The following is a 16,499-nucleotide window of genomic DNA, read 5'->3' as shown; positions in this document are numbered from 1 at the left end:
AAATAGACGACGCTATTTTCACAAAAACAATTTTACAACTTTCATACGAGGGAAACCTATTCATGCAAACATGAAATCTTCGGCAGGACTTTAACCAACCAATAGAAATCCAGAAACGCCAGTAAGAATAGACAACGCTACCCCACCCTTCACACAAGCTCGGAAAAAATCCTACTACTTCTTTCACAACAAGTTTTAAAACGGGCTCCTAGTCCCTATACTCAAAGCTACGATTTCATAGGCAAACCTCACTATTCATGAAATCTGTCATACCTAAATCCCTAAACTTGTGTTGTACGTCCACAACACTTAGTGATATTTCTGTACCACTAATTTGAAACGAAACAAATGAACTGTGTAACTTCACCTATCACACTACTCTGCCGGCACATAGGCTTTTCACACTGCTGGAAAAACCTTTCGACAACAAATAACAACTAGACAAAACTTAACATGTATTAAACATGTATCCTATGTAATTACCATGTAACATGTCAGTTACCATAGTAACTGAACTCTGCTACCGGGAATTTGATCCAGCGGGCCAAGAGAAATTCTGTCTCATAAGTACATCTCTACACCACGATACTCACCATAATTTATAAATCTATTACTAGGCCCATAAATGACTGAGACATGAATTGACCAACTGAATCATATGACCTAATTAATCAAAACACATTATAATACATTTAATTAAGTCAATATCATTGGCAATGGATTAACTAATGGTAACTCAAGGAAACAAACAAGACCAGCTTGTCATTTCAAAATCTATTTTATTAACTTTATTATAGAGCAGAATGCATTCTTAAGCGTAAATTCTTTTATTAGCAATTTTTATTAAGCAAAATTATTTATTAGAAAGGCACATTTGACTGTCAGCTCAAACCAAACTCAGCATGAGAAGTGCTCAAACATTTAGGAAGATTCCCTAATGCCCTATTTCCCAATCTTAGCTAAAGAAAACCTAAAGGGAAAAAGTAAAGTCTCAATGGATCTTACGTGAAACGAATGTCCGTCAGCAACTCTGGAGCACAGGAACAAGCCAACAGTGCTCCTTCGAATGGGGCAATTTTGATACCTTTTTCCTATCTAAAACTAACTAAAAGAATACAAGTATTCGAGCAAGACAAAACACGATTGGTCTAGGGACAACATCCGATGAAGTCAAATGTCTTTCTCAAAGCAAAAGTCACGTTTCTTCAAGAGCGGCATTGTTCATAGTCTATGAGTGTCACAGGCTTCCCGTGAATCGCAACATTAGGCAAAATCAACTATTACTTCCTCCGTCCAAGCTTTTCCGGCGCTAAACATCCTGTCCTTGACCATGAAAGCTGTATCAAATGTCCTTTCATAGCTTTCCACACAGCCTTGTTTTACGAGCCACTTTCAAAGAATTATTGTAGAAAATATTTCCACTTTCAAATGTTGCTGTGCAAGGCCCAACTTTAGACAGGACTACGGACATCCATTTTAGAAATAGGCCACAGGCCTCTTATAGCATGAGTCTAGTATGCAAGGAAACACAAGACAATAATTAATTCAAGAAATGATAATTATTCTGTTACCCACCCCCTTTACTAATATTAACCCATTAGTCTATATTACCTAGTTTTGCATAAAAAAGATAAACATAACACAAACACATAAGATGACTCAACATAAACAAAAGCACATTTAAAAGAATGCACATGCTATTATTTGAAACAGCCACAATTAGTGTTCACCAAAATCGAAAGACAAACTAAATGTATTATTTAGAACAGAATGACAAACATGACAAGAGCACGAATTATTAAACCCGCGTGTTCGTGTAGGTGCACATTATTCTAGGTTGTGTCAGTACAAAAACGTGCAAAACATGCAACACTCATTAGTAAATTAAAATTATGGGAGATTCATTACTGCGTGCTTTAATTCAGAATTTATTCTGAAAGTCCGCTCCATCACTAGCATGCAGGGGCAGCTTTTATATGCATCTCTGCAACAATACGTCTGACTGGCACGTGAGTTCCCAGCAGAGTCCGATAGCTAAACCTGCCGGCATGTGGGAACAATTGCTATGAAAAATTATGAAACTAGTGTGGACCTGGGGATGTACAAAAGGTGAAGAATCTGTGGTTAGATTGAGTATCCACCACAAAGAGCATTATAGTAAGTAAGTAACCTGTTTTCAGTGTCATAAAAAGTACAATAATAAGTAATTGAAAGGACAAGTTGGAAGACTCTAAGGTCATCAGTCGTGTCCTGAAATTGGACCAGTGTCCATATATTCATGAGTTTTGGGTTGCGGACCTTCCAGTAATGCTTAGATCAGTCATCTTTTCCATGCAGTTTAGCTCTTACAAATTGCATTATTGAGCATTAAAACTCGTTTAGGGATGGCTGTCTTTGAGGTCAGCATAAATCCTAGGCCACTACCCATTTGAAGGTGGCATAAATGGATAACAAAGCTCAATGAGACAGAATATATGAGAGTAGACTGATCTATTCACTTCCGCACGGAGAGCTCCGGAATTGATCATTATGGGACCACCAAAATTAAACTGCATCTTATTGTTCACTTAAAACACCTTTCATTGAAAGGTAATGTCCATGAAACCGGGAGTCCAATTGCCAGTCATTATGCCAGTAACCTGACCTTAGAATATGAACTAATCATTTTACTATATCATTTTGGAAAATAATTCAATCAGATTGTTGGTATCAGAGAACACAGGGCCGTTGGATCATTCTATACATTAATGGGGCTGTTTTAAATGTGTATGTGCCTAGTGTTCCCACCCTTTTCTCTCCCTCCTCTCTAAAAGTGAAGGGGTTTAAATCCCAGTCCTGAACAACACTGGGCGAGAGAAGCTTACACGCCTGAATTTCTTAACAGGGGTTAGGGCCTGAAGGGCCTTCGACACAAAGATTTTCAGGTCACAGCTTTGCCTGTCTTTTTTATGTTGGCCAGACCTGTCTTGCATAAGTATAAAAAGTGAGCTTCAGGTCTGCCCTCTGCTTATGATTGGATGGCGATATTGTCTATCATCTGTCTTGGTTGTCTCCTCTTAATTCAAAGGCTTATATTCTTATTCATGTGTATGTGCCAGCCAGGAGTATTTCAGACTTGGAGTTTTGTGATTGCTTGAGTTGTATCCTTCCACTGGTGACTTTGCTTGCATTCAAGAAACTACGTTTTTCTTTCCCTTTAAGCACTTTATGGAAGTGCGTGTGTTTTCTTGCTGTATCTCTAATGTGCTGCTTTCTCCTTCACTTTACCTCAAACCTACTCACTCTGTGTTCCGCTCCAAACCACTAGATTATCCATTGCTTCACCCACCTCTCCCCATCCAACTCTGTATTTTTTAAAGTATTCCCACTCCCTCACCACTGCTGCTTCGTTGCTGCCCTCCCCTCTCCCCTTGTCACCACTTCCCCTCTCCTATTTAATTTCTTTAAACATTTTTGCCCTTTCTGCGCTATCAGTTGATGGCCACCTTAAAATAGGTTTTACCCATTTCAAGATGGCCACCTTCAAGTGTGCATGTACGGCGGGCGCCCAAAAATGGGTTTATATTGTTTTAACAAATCCAGTATAGATCAGGGCCGGTTTTAGGATGTTTGAGGCCCTGGGCAGAAAGGGACTGTGTGATGCCCCTCTAACTTGCATAGACTTGACACATTCAGGGCTGTATGCGTCTGAATAGATGCCCCTCCTCCTGAAGCTGCAGCCCCTCCCTCTCAGCCACCTACAACAAGCACCTCTTAACAGCTCATCAAGGTCTGAAGGTGTGAGGGCTGCTTATCTGCAGATAGGGTTAATTCTGTCAGGGAGCTAAACTGCAAGGCAATAGCCAGCCCATTGTGCCTCTGTGTGGGTGGGGTTGGAGGTCTAATTGAGGACAAACCTGAGGAATGTGTCTTCTTGCAACTGGGAATGGGGGCCCCCTCCCCTCTGGTACCCCTTGCTACACCATAGCAGTGAGGCCAGTGGAGGGGGCCTCCTAAGGTGGCGCGCTTGCAAGGTGGCACCTTCCATGCCGTGGTCTTACTCTGTTGCATTGGTGCGGGCCCCAAGTTGGAGGGCTGGCTAAGGGGTCCTGGGCAGCAGCCCACACTGCCCATGCCTAGCGCCGGCCCGATATAGATGTACATGCAGTGAAATTGTAAATTAAAAAGTACACTATTTGTTCACCACAGACAGCTTGAGGTTTATAATGCAATAGATGCAGTACTATGGTAAGGGGCTATGTCTAAGCCCTATTGTGTATCATAAGACATGGTTTAGTATTAGGCTATAAATCCAACAGGTCATTCTCCATGACTAAGCCTATGTCTTTTTCCTTCTCGTCATTCTTAAGGCATCCCTTTGTTAGATGTCCATGTTCTGTGTTTTGGGATTACACAATATATAGGATTATAGATGGGTAACAATAAATTACAGAGGTATTTTTCACAGAGGGGTTCTGGGTGACGTCAAATAGACAACGAGATCAAAGCTCAAGTCGTGTATGATGCCCCTCAACTCTGAGGTCAAAAACATCCTCCTAATCCACTTTTACCCACCTATAATATTATGTTATAAATGGCCCCCAAAATCAATAATGGGAGAGCAATAAATAACGTGCCCTCCCCTCCCTAATGCCAATGTGAAGCATAAATATTTTACCTGCTATCCTTAACCAATCCCAATACCTTCCCTGCCTTCCTTCCCCCTCCTGCACCTGTGCTTTCTGCTTTCAGTTAAAGCCGACAAGCAGGGCAGTGCTGACAGGCTCCCAGCGAGCCTGTCACCTTGCCTGGAAGGCCTTTATGAAATCAAAATAGTCGATAACCAGTTTTGTTATCAGTTGTTGTGATATTGTATCAAGGAGTTATGACTTTCAGAAACGAAACAATATTAGAACACTGGAATGTTGAGCACTCCATTGAAAACAGTGGAGTACTCCGGGCTTCTTATGGCCGGTAGAAGCCCAGAGCATCAACATTCCAGTGTTTAACAAAGGCCTCACAGAGCCCCCTTGGGTTCCGTGTAGCCTTTGTTTGACAAATTAGCAAATTCTGCCGTCTTTATGTAGAATGTTCTAATAGCCTTAGAACCCTCTGTAGCGGGCTCTACCGGCCATTGAAGGCCTGCACTCTTGTTAAAGGTCTGCGCCGAATGCTGGAGCCGACCTTTGATGGCCGGTAGAGTCCACTGTGGTGGGCTCTAAGGTTAAAGAGGCTCCCTATGAGAGCTATACATAACAATATGGGGAATTTAGACATATTTGCATATGAAATTAATGAAACCCCTCTGCTCACCCATGAAACAACAGCATAGACATAGTTGTCCAAGATGAGAGAAGGCAAGAGGATTCTTGTCGACTTCAGGATGTAAGCTCATATACAGTTGTAACTGTATGTTGATGTGATAGTTAAATATTTTAGTGGTCGAGAAGAACCATCCAGAGATGTTAATTTTAGCAATCCTATTTCGGGCTAGTAGTTATTATAAGATGCTTTAATAAGAGGAGCAGAATGAAGAGTCTTCTTGGCATGTGTTTTTGTGTGTTTAGCTCCTTGTCCATTTACAAAATCCTATATGAATCAGTGCATTTAGATGATTCCTGCTTTAGCACTGACTTCCTGTTATTTGAAATATCTAATGTATTTGTTGATGTGTTGTTGACTCAGGATTTCTATTCTTCTTTTCCAGATGTTCACAAATTTCAATTTCGGCGAGCTGGATCTGAAAGCGGTGCACATCTCTGAGAGGTTCTCTGTGGACAGTTCTGGGTATTATGCCTCAGCTGGTCAAATCTCTTTCAACTGAAGCATCACACATAGGATCCCGTATGCAGTACACAAGATGTTGACTCCAAATCTGTGTGCACATTTGTCTTATGACTTTTATAAACTAGAAACAGTCACCCATGTGTATCTTATTTAAGCATCTGAATGATGGCCATAATATAGCCTTATAGCCCGCCGTAGCGGGCTGTACCGACCTTTAAAGGCCCACTCCAGTGTTAAAGGCCTGAGCTGAAGACGAGGACCATTAACAAGGGAGCAGGACTTTAATGGCTGGTATAGCCCAGCTACAGAGGGCTATAATGCTATTAGAACATTCTGCAGAGAGCAGAATAGTCTAACAAACAAAACAAAGGCCTCACGGAGCCCAAGGGGATTTAAATCGCCTTGGGCTCCGAGAGGCCTTTGTTCACAGCAGCAGCTGTGAATGTAAAAAAAACATTACAATATTGCTCTGCAGGCTTTACAGTCATGTAGAAGACCGGAGCACTCCATTGTCTGCAATGGAGTGCTCAACATTCTAATATTCTAATAATACTTGATCAGATGATCTGAGGGCCATTAGTACCTTTTACTGTATCTGCCTTTGTCCGCTCATATTACAGTGGCCTAAATTCAACCACAAGAAATTGACTAATTCTGCATATTATCATGATTCGCATTGTTATTGCTGCTGAGTTGTTGCTTACTCAACCGGAATATATTTGCTGGACTCAGAGCAGAGCATTTGAGAAACACACAACACATACAAACAGAAAGAGTAGATCTTTGAAGCACCTCAAATTTAGAAGCATTTGCATGTACCAGAAAGTTAAAAATAGGCTTTTTGTGTCCATACAACGAAAGACATACTAATAACTGAGTTCTATGATCAGCAAGCAAGTCTGCACTGAATACACATTCAGCATCTGATGGGGTTTCAAGTGAGAGGAGGTTGGCCCTTGAGGTTTCAACAACTAGCTTTGGTTGTAATGATCCGCCGTTACCAACATTATTCTAGCGGTTCGGTTTACACCTACTTCACAGAAACATATGTTCACTGGTGCTTCCAACAAAATAGGAAATTGACAGGGATCTTGTTATTGTCTTTGATTTTATACAGTTCATAAAAGGTAAAAGAAGGAATTGAAGGAATAAAATCAGCAGATTTTGTCTTCCAAAAAGCAGTAAAATCGGCCTTAAACCAAAATTTAAGTTCTCTATGTACAATCGATGAGCAATGCGACACATATATGTTTCACTGGTTCATGTAGCGTATTAGAGAGGGCAAAGCAGCCATTTCAACTCCTTTTTTGCCCAAGGCCAATTTGGTACTACTGAAGGGGATACAGACACTTCTGTGATATTGATTGTGCTAATGCACATTGTGTGCCAGTACGATCCCACGGTGGCGTTCTTTCATTTGCACGGTGGTGTGGCTCCCATGCACTTGAGAGATGACGTTTGCCCTTCCACCCATTTCTTAATACAGACATGGGCATGGGGGCAAACATGCCATCGCCACGCACACTAATTGTACGCCACATATTAGGTTTAAGGGTGGGATTCAGGAGCCCCAAGCCCCCCAGATAGAGTTCCCCACACAGACAGGTCTAGTCACACAATGCATCCTCCTGCATTGGGAATGGGAGAATGATCTTTACCTCCTTCTCAGCAGGCTGGTGACCCATCAGCATTGAAAGATGCTGAGGGTAGGTGCAGGCCCGAGTTTGCCCCTACAGAAGCCACAAACACCATTTGGCACACTGTTCCTGTCTGCGCCAAGTCCATCTGTGCACCATTTTACTTAACACAGTTCTAGGTGTCTTAAAATTAGCAACAATATGGATTTTTTTCTGACATATGACCACCCACAGGGATAGTGCGTCATTTTATATAAAACGTCCCCAGGGATCTTCAATTAGCAGCAATATTGATTTTCCTGACCTACGACAAGAGTCTGTGTTCGTTTTTGTGGCAGTAATATGGCTTTGTTTAGTTTTTCTAGCACATGGAAATTAAACTGTCAGTATATTGCTATGTCCTGTTGAGCAGTTTATTAGATTCTGGTGGCATTCGTCTGCAGATTTATACTCATGTTAAAGTCTACAAACTGGTGTGTTATAGTGTTAAGAACAAGTCATCCTGAAGACGTTTTGCAACTCTTTACAGTGTTTATTCTTGTTTCAGCAAACTGTTTCTTTTATAATAGCCAGGTCCTTCATGCTGCTATCAGCTATTCTCTGTGTGGTGCTTGCATTCACAGCGGAGCTGTAAAATGTACTGTTAATCCAATTTCTGCTGATTTGTGTTCACAACCAAATGACACAATAAATCAATGTGGCCCATGGAGGAGAGAATCACTGTGTTTGCTTGTTTTTTTTCTTTTTTAAATGCCCGTCAACGAAAAAGGAAGTTTGTGTGCAAAATCCTGAACAGGTAATTTGTATCTGTATTTGTCATTTTAGCGTGGGCTTCTAGGGGCATAAGTGAGGGGTTGCTGTATACAGATAATGCACTAAAGATGGGAAAAGCTTCTTCAGTAGTAAAGTGATGGTTAACTTCTTAAAAATAATGATATCATGCTGCTTTATGAGGAGAACAGAGTGGTACTGCGATCACAGGAGTTATCTGATTGAAAACCACCCCTGGACAGGGATCCCTCAGTCAATCCAAATTCAATCGTCTTTATAGGTTTATTTACTTGAGTTTTATATAGCGCTGGCTAGACCCGGAAGTATCACAGCGCTTTACATGAGGAGAGTTACATAGGATACAAATTACACATTGTTACAGAAGGTACAACAGTTACAAGTTACATTCTTAGGTCAATGGCGTGTAGAGGGGTAAGGGGTTAATGTAAAAGGGTGAGGGGAGGGAGAATTAGTCGGAGCATAGGCATAAGGATAGGCAAAGCAGGCAGGTGGAGAGGAATTCAGGGGAGAGAGGAAGGGAAAAGGGGAGGTAGCCAAAGAATGAAGGATGGAAGCGGAGGTGGAGGGGTAGGGGACACAGCGTGGAGATGGGGAAGTAACTGTGTCTGACGTCCGGCTGGGTGGGGCAGGGATCATTCTCAGTCCTCAGTTATGTGTGATTCCCATTTTCACAGTGGACTCAGCGGGGTCGCTGAGACCCCAGGGCATAAGATGCTGGATCCCTCCCCAACAAGGGGAGAGGAATGCTTTGGTCACAGGCACACTCTGAGAAATGAAGGAGGGAAGAGGTGGGGGGAGGAGGGAGAAAACCCAGCAGGAACACAGTGTCCGACGTCCGGCAGGGTAGGAGACAGCTGCCAGTGTTAAGGGGCTCAGTCCCAGTCCTCCACTATGTGTGACTCCCTTGTCACTGTGGACTCTCTCAGAGGGTCTCTGAGACTCCAGGGCAAAGATGCTGATTCCATCCCCGACAAGGGGAGTAGGAGTGCTTTGGAAAAGGGCATAGTTATGAGGGACATTTAAGGGAGTCAAGCTGGTAGAGAAAGGCACTCCCTGTAAAAGGGTCTAATGGTGTTGCCTCTTGCCACTAGGCTAGTGCCACAATGACAAAGCATCAAATTGCCAGGCTGGAAGGAGGAGCTTTGTGTTGCTTGTACAGTCACCATTTAAAAGACAGGCAACACGCTTTAAACGAAAAAATGCGGCAAATACCTCATCGGGTATGGGTCCAGTTGGATTAAGGTTAGTTCCTTAGGTTGTTCCATCGTAACTCTTTGATGGTGCCGCCTTCTACCGCAGCCACCATCTTAGGGTCAGGCATTGAGCTTTTATTGCCTCTCTCTCCTCCGGGGCGTTATCCCCTTGAAGGTTCCTACCTGCCCTCTTACCGCAATCGCTGATGCAGGCCGCACCAAAGCAGTGATAGCACTACAGGCTGAACAATGGTTCAGTAGGTATAATGAGTGATAAAACTATCTCAGGAGACAAAGAAGCAGGAGTGGATGACGCCTTCTCTTTAGATGTATAAACTGATCCAGAGGAACATGAGTCAATATCTCTTCTCATACGCATATTTGTAGTGAGCATATGAAGTTGCAAATTGAAATCGTGCACTAAATGTAGTATAACGGTATATGAACAATATAAAAAGAAAAAAGAAGAAACATTGAAATTATATACAAAAAATGAAATTAAAATATATTTTTGTATCCAAAAAAAAGAAGTGCTTAGAGTAAATATGTTCATAGTTTTTAAGCAACCATGTAAAGAATTAGACCTGTGACGTTGACGTAAGAATATAGATCTTGTATCTAGCATAGCTTTTTACTCAAAGTAATTTTCCCTACAGCTAGTAAGACTCATTGTTGTCAGTAGGGGTCCCCTTTTTCCAAATACATGTTTGCTAAGTAAGCCACTACCTAGTAATATTATTCAATGTAATAGTACACATACCTTCCTAAGTATTTTGCTGCCTTGATTTACCTCTGACTAGCTACCTCTTTTTGCAGGTCTTCATACCGGCTCAGTGAGCCCATGCCATCGTAACCTTTTCACTCCATCTTCCCTCTGTGGGCTGGGACAATGCCACTGTTATTATGGTCGAATTGTTTCTTTCTAGCGGGACTTTGCTGCTTTTAGTTCCTATCAACTGCCCCAGTGATCAAGAGCCCAGGACAGATTTCTCCCAGATACCAACACATCCTATTTCTTTTAGTAACCAACCAACTTTTGTATTGTAGTCATTTAGTGTGTCTCTTTCTCCTTTCTCTCAAATTCATTTTCAGAGGGTTTGCTGTCTACTTCACACTTCAATCCTCTTCTGTTCACGACCTGCAGACATTCTTTCATCAGCTCCTGTTGTTAGTATATAACAACAATCTAAGCCATCTTCCCTTAGCCTTTTCCATGGTTCTAAGGATATGTGCCTATACCTTTTCACAACCTGCTTCTTCTAAGGAATTCAGTGTCCACCTTGCTTTCACTCCCACATTTCTACACTTGCCTTGGGTAGGCGTTTGACCATTTACTCAGCCTCTCTTACTGTCATTTACTTCCCAAGTAATGTGTAAAATTAGCATCTAACAGCGCAGAGAGTGGTGTGGAGAAGAGTAGAGTGGAGGGGCATAGCATAGAGTTGAGTTAAGTGTCGTAGAGTGGAGTGGTGTGTCGTAGATAGAATATAGTGGCGTGGAATGGCAATGAGTGAAGTAGAATGTTTTAGAGTGGAGTGGCATAGTGTAGTGCTGTGTCATAGGGTGGCGTATTATGTCAGAGAGCGGATTGTCGTCTTCTAGAGTGTAGTAGTGTGTCATACAGTGGACTGGTGTGTTGTGGATTGGAGTGGCGGGTCCTAGAGTGGAGTAGAGCTTTTTAGAGCAGAGTGCATGTCGTAGAATGTGTTAGAGTGGAAGGGCATAGAGTGGAGTCGCATGCAATGAAGTGGCATGGCATAGAGTGGTGTGGCATAGAATGGAGTGGTGTGTTGTAGAGTGGAGAGGCAGAGTGTTGAGTAGAGTGCCGTAGTGTGAAGTGGCGCATTGAAGAGTGGCGTGACACATTATAGAGTGGAATAGAGTGTTATAGAGTGGAGAGGCATGTCATACAGTGTTGTGTTGTACACCATCTTCAAATGGAGTGGCATAGAGGAAGTTCAGTAGAGTGGCATTGAGTGGAGTAGAGTGTTGTAGAGTGGAGTTGAGTGTTCTGGATAGAGTGGCGTGCAGTCAAGTGTTGTGGAGTGGCTTGTCATGGAGTGGAGTAGTGTGTCTAAGAGTGGAAGGGCATAGCATGGAGTAGAATCTTGTGGAATAGTGTGTCATACAGTACAGTGGAGTTGTGTGTCATAGAGAGGCGGGTCATTGAGTGTTTTAGAGTTGAGTAGCATACAGTGGAGTGATATTTCATAGAGTGTAGTGGCCTGTAGTAGAGTGCATTGGCCTTTTGCAGAGTGTAGTGGCGTGCTGTAGGGTGAAGTGGCCTGTTGTAGAGTGCCTTTTGTCATATGTAATTCATTTTATATTTTAACAGGTACCTCAGTACCTTGTAGATAATTTTTAAGAAGTACTGCTGTACTCCAGAAATGTTTTAAAAAACATATAAAACAATAAAAAAAACTTTTCTCTAACTCTACAGACTTTTCTAAAGTGCTTAATTTATTTCTATATATTTCAAAAAAGTGTGCTGTAAACAATATAGCTGATGTTTTAGGGGGTGTAAGGGCTGTCATTAGCCTATAATATTGTATTTCGTCATTACCATGTACCGCAGGCTACCGCGCCCCAATATATCACTGCATTTTTGTCCCTTATAACTTCAAAACATCTGAACCAATTCAGATAAAATAAAACAGGACTCTTTCCATCCCATAATCTATATTCCTGCCAAATTTCCAGTTAATCCTTTCAGCCATTTTGTTGCTATGTCTGAGTAAAAAGTCTATGGAAAATGGGTTGGTGGATGAAAGTGTTTTGAGACTCCCTTCTTTCTTCCTACCACCTTAACTAATCACCACAAAACTGTGCATCATTAGCCAATGTAGAAAAAGGAATAGGTCTGCAAAGTTTTGTGGAGATACATCAAACGGTGGCAAAGTTATAATCTGAGGAATTCCTGTCTCTCGCAATCCTAACTATAACTACAGAGTGGTTACGGCCACTCTGTAATATATATATATTTTTTTTTCTTCAAAGAAAGTAATGTTTTGAAACCGGGTTTACATTGATGAGAGTGAATTGTTCACATTAAGAAAGTATTATTGTTTTCATTCACTTGCAGCTTTCTAAATTAGAGTATTGTGTTGAAAAACCATTTTACATTGATAAGAGTGAATTGTTTACATTAAGAAATTATTATTGTTTACATAAGCACTAGCACTTAAAATGAGTCAAATGAAATTGTGGTATTAGACAATAATTCAAGATGTCCATGAACTTCCCCTTATCCACACGAATTTATGATGTATGTTTTCCGTTTCTCCAGTCAATTAATTTTGAGTTAAATAGGTATGCGTGATATAGATTTGTATTTTTGCACTAGCACTTTAGAAATTGAAAGTACCAGTTATAAATAGGGGCACTTGCCGCCATGTACAACCACAAAAACCGAAAAATTGCCAATTACAATTTGCACTTGCAATTTGCGAAATGTAAAAAATATGTACAATTGTATTTTATAAACGCGTTAATTGGCGTGTATCTTAATATTACCAAAATATGTATATAATATTTCCAATTTGAATATCCTTTTAATAGAAATGATTTAATGGAGTCTAATGTAGGTTTAATGAAAGAATTGGCATTCTAAATGGTTTGTGGCGTACATAGATATATGAATGCTGGTATACATAACAAGTTCCAAAATGGCCCCCATGTTTGACATAGCGAAACTCAATACATAATCCTTTGTCCTTTGTCGTTTCCTACTACCACTGTGTTGTGTATTTTAACAATGAAAAAATGGTGGTGAAACATCGTGAACAAGGGAGCTTGACTTCCGAAACGTGTTGATGTTAACTTGTCATTAAAATAAACTGTGTACGTTTTCCTAGCTTGGAGTGCCGGATGGTTTCCTGCTGTCTTGCCGTGGGTAATCTTATATTCAATATAGAGCGACGTGGCGGATCGTCGCTGGACTGGCACCACCTGTGTTTAGGAAGCACGCCAGCACGAACCGCCAAACCTTGGAAGCAAACGGAGACAGGCGTGTCCCCCGTAATCACCCACAACTGCAAACCCAGAAATCGGGGAGTAAGCGGGATCGCTGCTGATTGCCAGGAGTCCGGAGGTCGGAGGATCCCGGAGTTTTGGTGAGTCAGCGCGGCTCCGCCTCTCCTAAATAAACGCGGGTCACTGCACACGGGAAACGGGAGCTGGAGTGTTATATTGCATGGAGCATTGGGAATCGTGCGCAACTAATCCGCATTGGGTGATAAAGCAGACTTAATTAATGTTACATACTCGGTAGGATAGTGCCAGGCGAAATATGAGTGACGAGGATTGTGCAGCAAAGGGAACTTGAAGCCCTGAAGCTATTTGAAGATACAGCGCAGCCTGTACAGAAGGAAAGAGGGGTGGCTGCCCCAACTGGCAATACAGACTTGAATAAACAGTTACAAAACTATGAAAAACTTAAGAAGAGGGAAATCTCACATTGGTGGGAGGTGGCATCCCTGCGTAAATATCTGCAAGTAGAACGTGTGCCACGCGCACTCAGAATCATGATTACCCCTTCCTATGAAAACCCGGATATTGAGATGCTTGGAGAATGGGCAGAAAACAGTGCAGCCAGCTCCACCAATATGATACGTATTCTTCTGAAATACGCAGAAAAAGAACGTTTGGAAGTGGTGGAAAAAATGAAAGAATTGAATGAGATCTTTGATAAACATGAAGATAAGGTGCGAATTGGCAAATTCAAAACAGATCCGAAAGGAAAGCTGGAAAAGTATGAAAAGCGCATAAAGGATAGAAAAGCCACAAAATTTACAAGGGATCGCATAGACTATGAATCAGGGCAAATCTATACCTTAGCAAAGAAATTCGACTTGGCAAGGCGACAAAAAATCCATAGTGGCCAAATAGACCAGCAGACCGCAACGCACAGTGAATTAAGTTCAGACACTGGTTCAGAGCAAGAATCGGATGAACCAAGTAGGAGAGGATCCAGAGATGTAAGACTGGCTGTCACAGAGGAATTCCTTTTTATGTTAATGGAACAACAGTCTGACCATCGCATGGGTAAAGGAAGGGGCTGGGGAAGAGGCCGAGGAAAAGGCGACAAAGAAGAGGAGGTGAGGGATACAGGAGGAGCGCAAGGCTGGCAAATAAAAAGATCTAAGTTCTGTGAAGTTAACAGAAGATGAGGAAACAATATTGAAATTAGGACTTTCTTACTGTGACAACAATGATTATAATTATCCTAACAGTAACTTAAGTTATCAAAGTTGCATACAGGACATAATAACAACTATAATCCTCAAGTGGAAGAATCGACTGACACTCCTACGAACAATACTATCTTCTTAAACGTCAATGATATACTGGCCCTTGATGACATGATAACCTTGTTAGATGACACTAATCAAATTGAAAGGGAGGTGGGAATTGGAATAGAATCTGGTTTGGATCAGAGCTACCGTACACCTTTCAGGGCGCCTTCCAGATTTCTTCCGCAAACCATAAGAGACAACTTGGATTTGTTTGGGGAAAATGTAACCAGGGATCTTAAAGATCTATATTCGGTAGAAAATCAAAGAAAATGGAAAATAGATCCTAAGAAAGCTTTGTTCCACAAGACAGTAAAGAAACTACATGATTAAGATGGATACAAGTATCAATTTACAATTTACTAATAAAGCCCTCGGATAGAGGGGGTTATATTGTACTGTGGGGTAGGGAAGAGTATAAAAAAAGAGGCTCTGAGTCTACTGCATGATTGCAGTTGCTATAGCAGGATCAGTCCCAAAGAATATGATAAGGTAATGGTAGATTTCTTTGGAAGACTAGATACCTGGAGAGACGATGTTCTTCTTAGCTGGGACAAGCATAAATTTATCAAAAGAGAAAAACCGATAGCTCCAGTATTCTATATGCTCCCCAAGATACATAAAGATCCCACTAGTCCACCAGGGAGACCCATTATTTCATCCTGTGGCAGTCTATTTGAAAGTGCTTTGCGTTACATAGATTATTTCCTCAATCTAATAGTTAGATCACTCCCATCTTATATCAAAGTGTCGGGATTGAAAGCAGCGCAAGAACACGCAAGCGCCACTAACCTGACTCCGATGGCCAGCAGAGACGATAGACGATAGTCCTCCCAACTCTGTACTGCACAAAACCCAACAATGGAAATATAACCACTATTCGAGCATGTACAGAAAGGGGCCGGGAGGTGGTTTGGCAACTGGGGATCTGGTGCTTCCGGTATCATCTGGTCGATATACCCACGAGGTCACCGGTACTGTGACACTGCAGACGGAGGAGAAGACAGAGAGCAAGAAATTAGTACCACAAGCTGCTACTGTCTGAACTCTTTTCCCCCCCTGTTACTAAACTCACCAGCTTCTCAACCCCGTGTATCCGAGAATGAATCCAGAACATATACTCTGCACGTTTATGTAGATTTTGCAAGAAGTACTGAGAAGTTATCTTCATTTCTCGACCTAAACACACCTCAGTTTGCCTAGGAGAGGTTTTGTTAGGGCTTCTCGTACTTGGCGTTAAGTGACACGCCCTGTAAGGACCACAATACTCCTTGTGGACGGACGAGCCCAGAATAATGTTTGTGGCAGTTAACACTGATAGTGAGGTATTGTAACCCCACGGTACATAAATAATAATGAAATGTGCATCTGCACCAGTACTAAACAAGTATCAAAAAACAATAAGAGAATAACGTAGGAGGCGAGCCCGCACTCCTCAGGTATACTTGCGCGGCAAGATACGGCTTGTAACAATGACTCCACAGGACTTCTGGCCACACAGGCTCTTCGTCGGCCGCATACAACTAACAGCACTCTGACCACGCTGGCTCTTCGTCGGCGCTGTTTGCACAAGCGATATCTGACCACGCAGGCTTTTCGTCGGCGTCGTTGCTTACCAGAAATCTGACCACGCAGGCTCTTCGTCGGCGTAGACAAAGGTAACACAAACTCCAGCGAGGAAAAAACAAACTGCTAGCGAGAGAACCCGGAACAAGATTGACAAGCCCCGTTACGTTCCGTAGGTGGAGTTTAAATAAGGTCCTCCCATTGTCTCAACCCCCAGCGCCGTATGGCCTTCTGGGACTTGTAGTATTTCCGTA

The 16,499-nt window shown here is 42.0% G+C and overlaps 1 protein-coding gene across 2 annotated transcripts in view; it reads left to right on the top strand.

The window, feature by feature from the left end:
- ASCC1 (activating signal cointegrator 1 complex subunit 1) overlaps positions 1-8,120 on the top strand; it is an 831,979-nt gene extending 823,859 nt beyond the window's left edge. For both annotated transcript variants that reach the window (XM_086922272.1, XM_086922273.1), the window contains one exon: positions 5,687-8,120. In XM_086922272.1, the coding sequence (XP_086778398.1) occupies positions 5,687-5,803 (117 nt within the window). In that variant the 3' untranslated portion in view covers positions 5,804-8,120. The remainder of the gene's footprint in view (positions 1-5,686) is intronic.
- The last annotated feature ends 8,379 nt before the right edge of the window (positions 8,121-16,499 follow it).

This window comes from Lissotriton vulgaris, chromosome 5, assembly GCF_964263255.1.
Source record: "Lissotriton vulgaris chromosome 5, aLisVul1.2, whole genome shotgun sequence".
In the NCBI taxonomy this organism is placed as follows: Eukaryota; Metazoa; Chordata; class Amphibia; order Caudata; family Salamandridae; genus Lissotriton; species Lissotriton vulgaris.
This window is presented reverse-complemented; position numbering and strand designations above follow the sequence as displayed.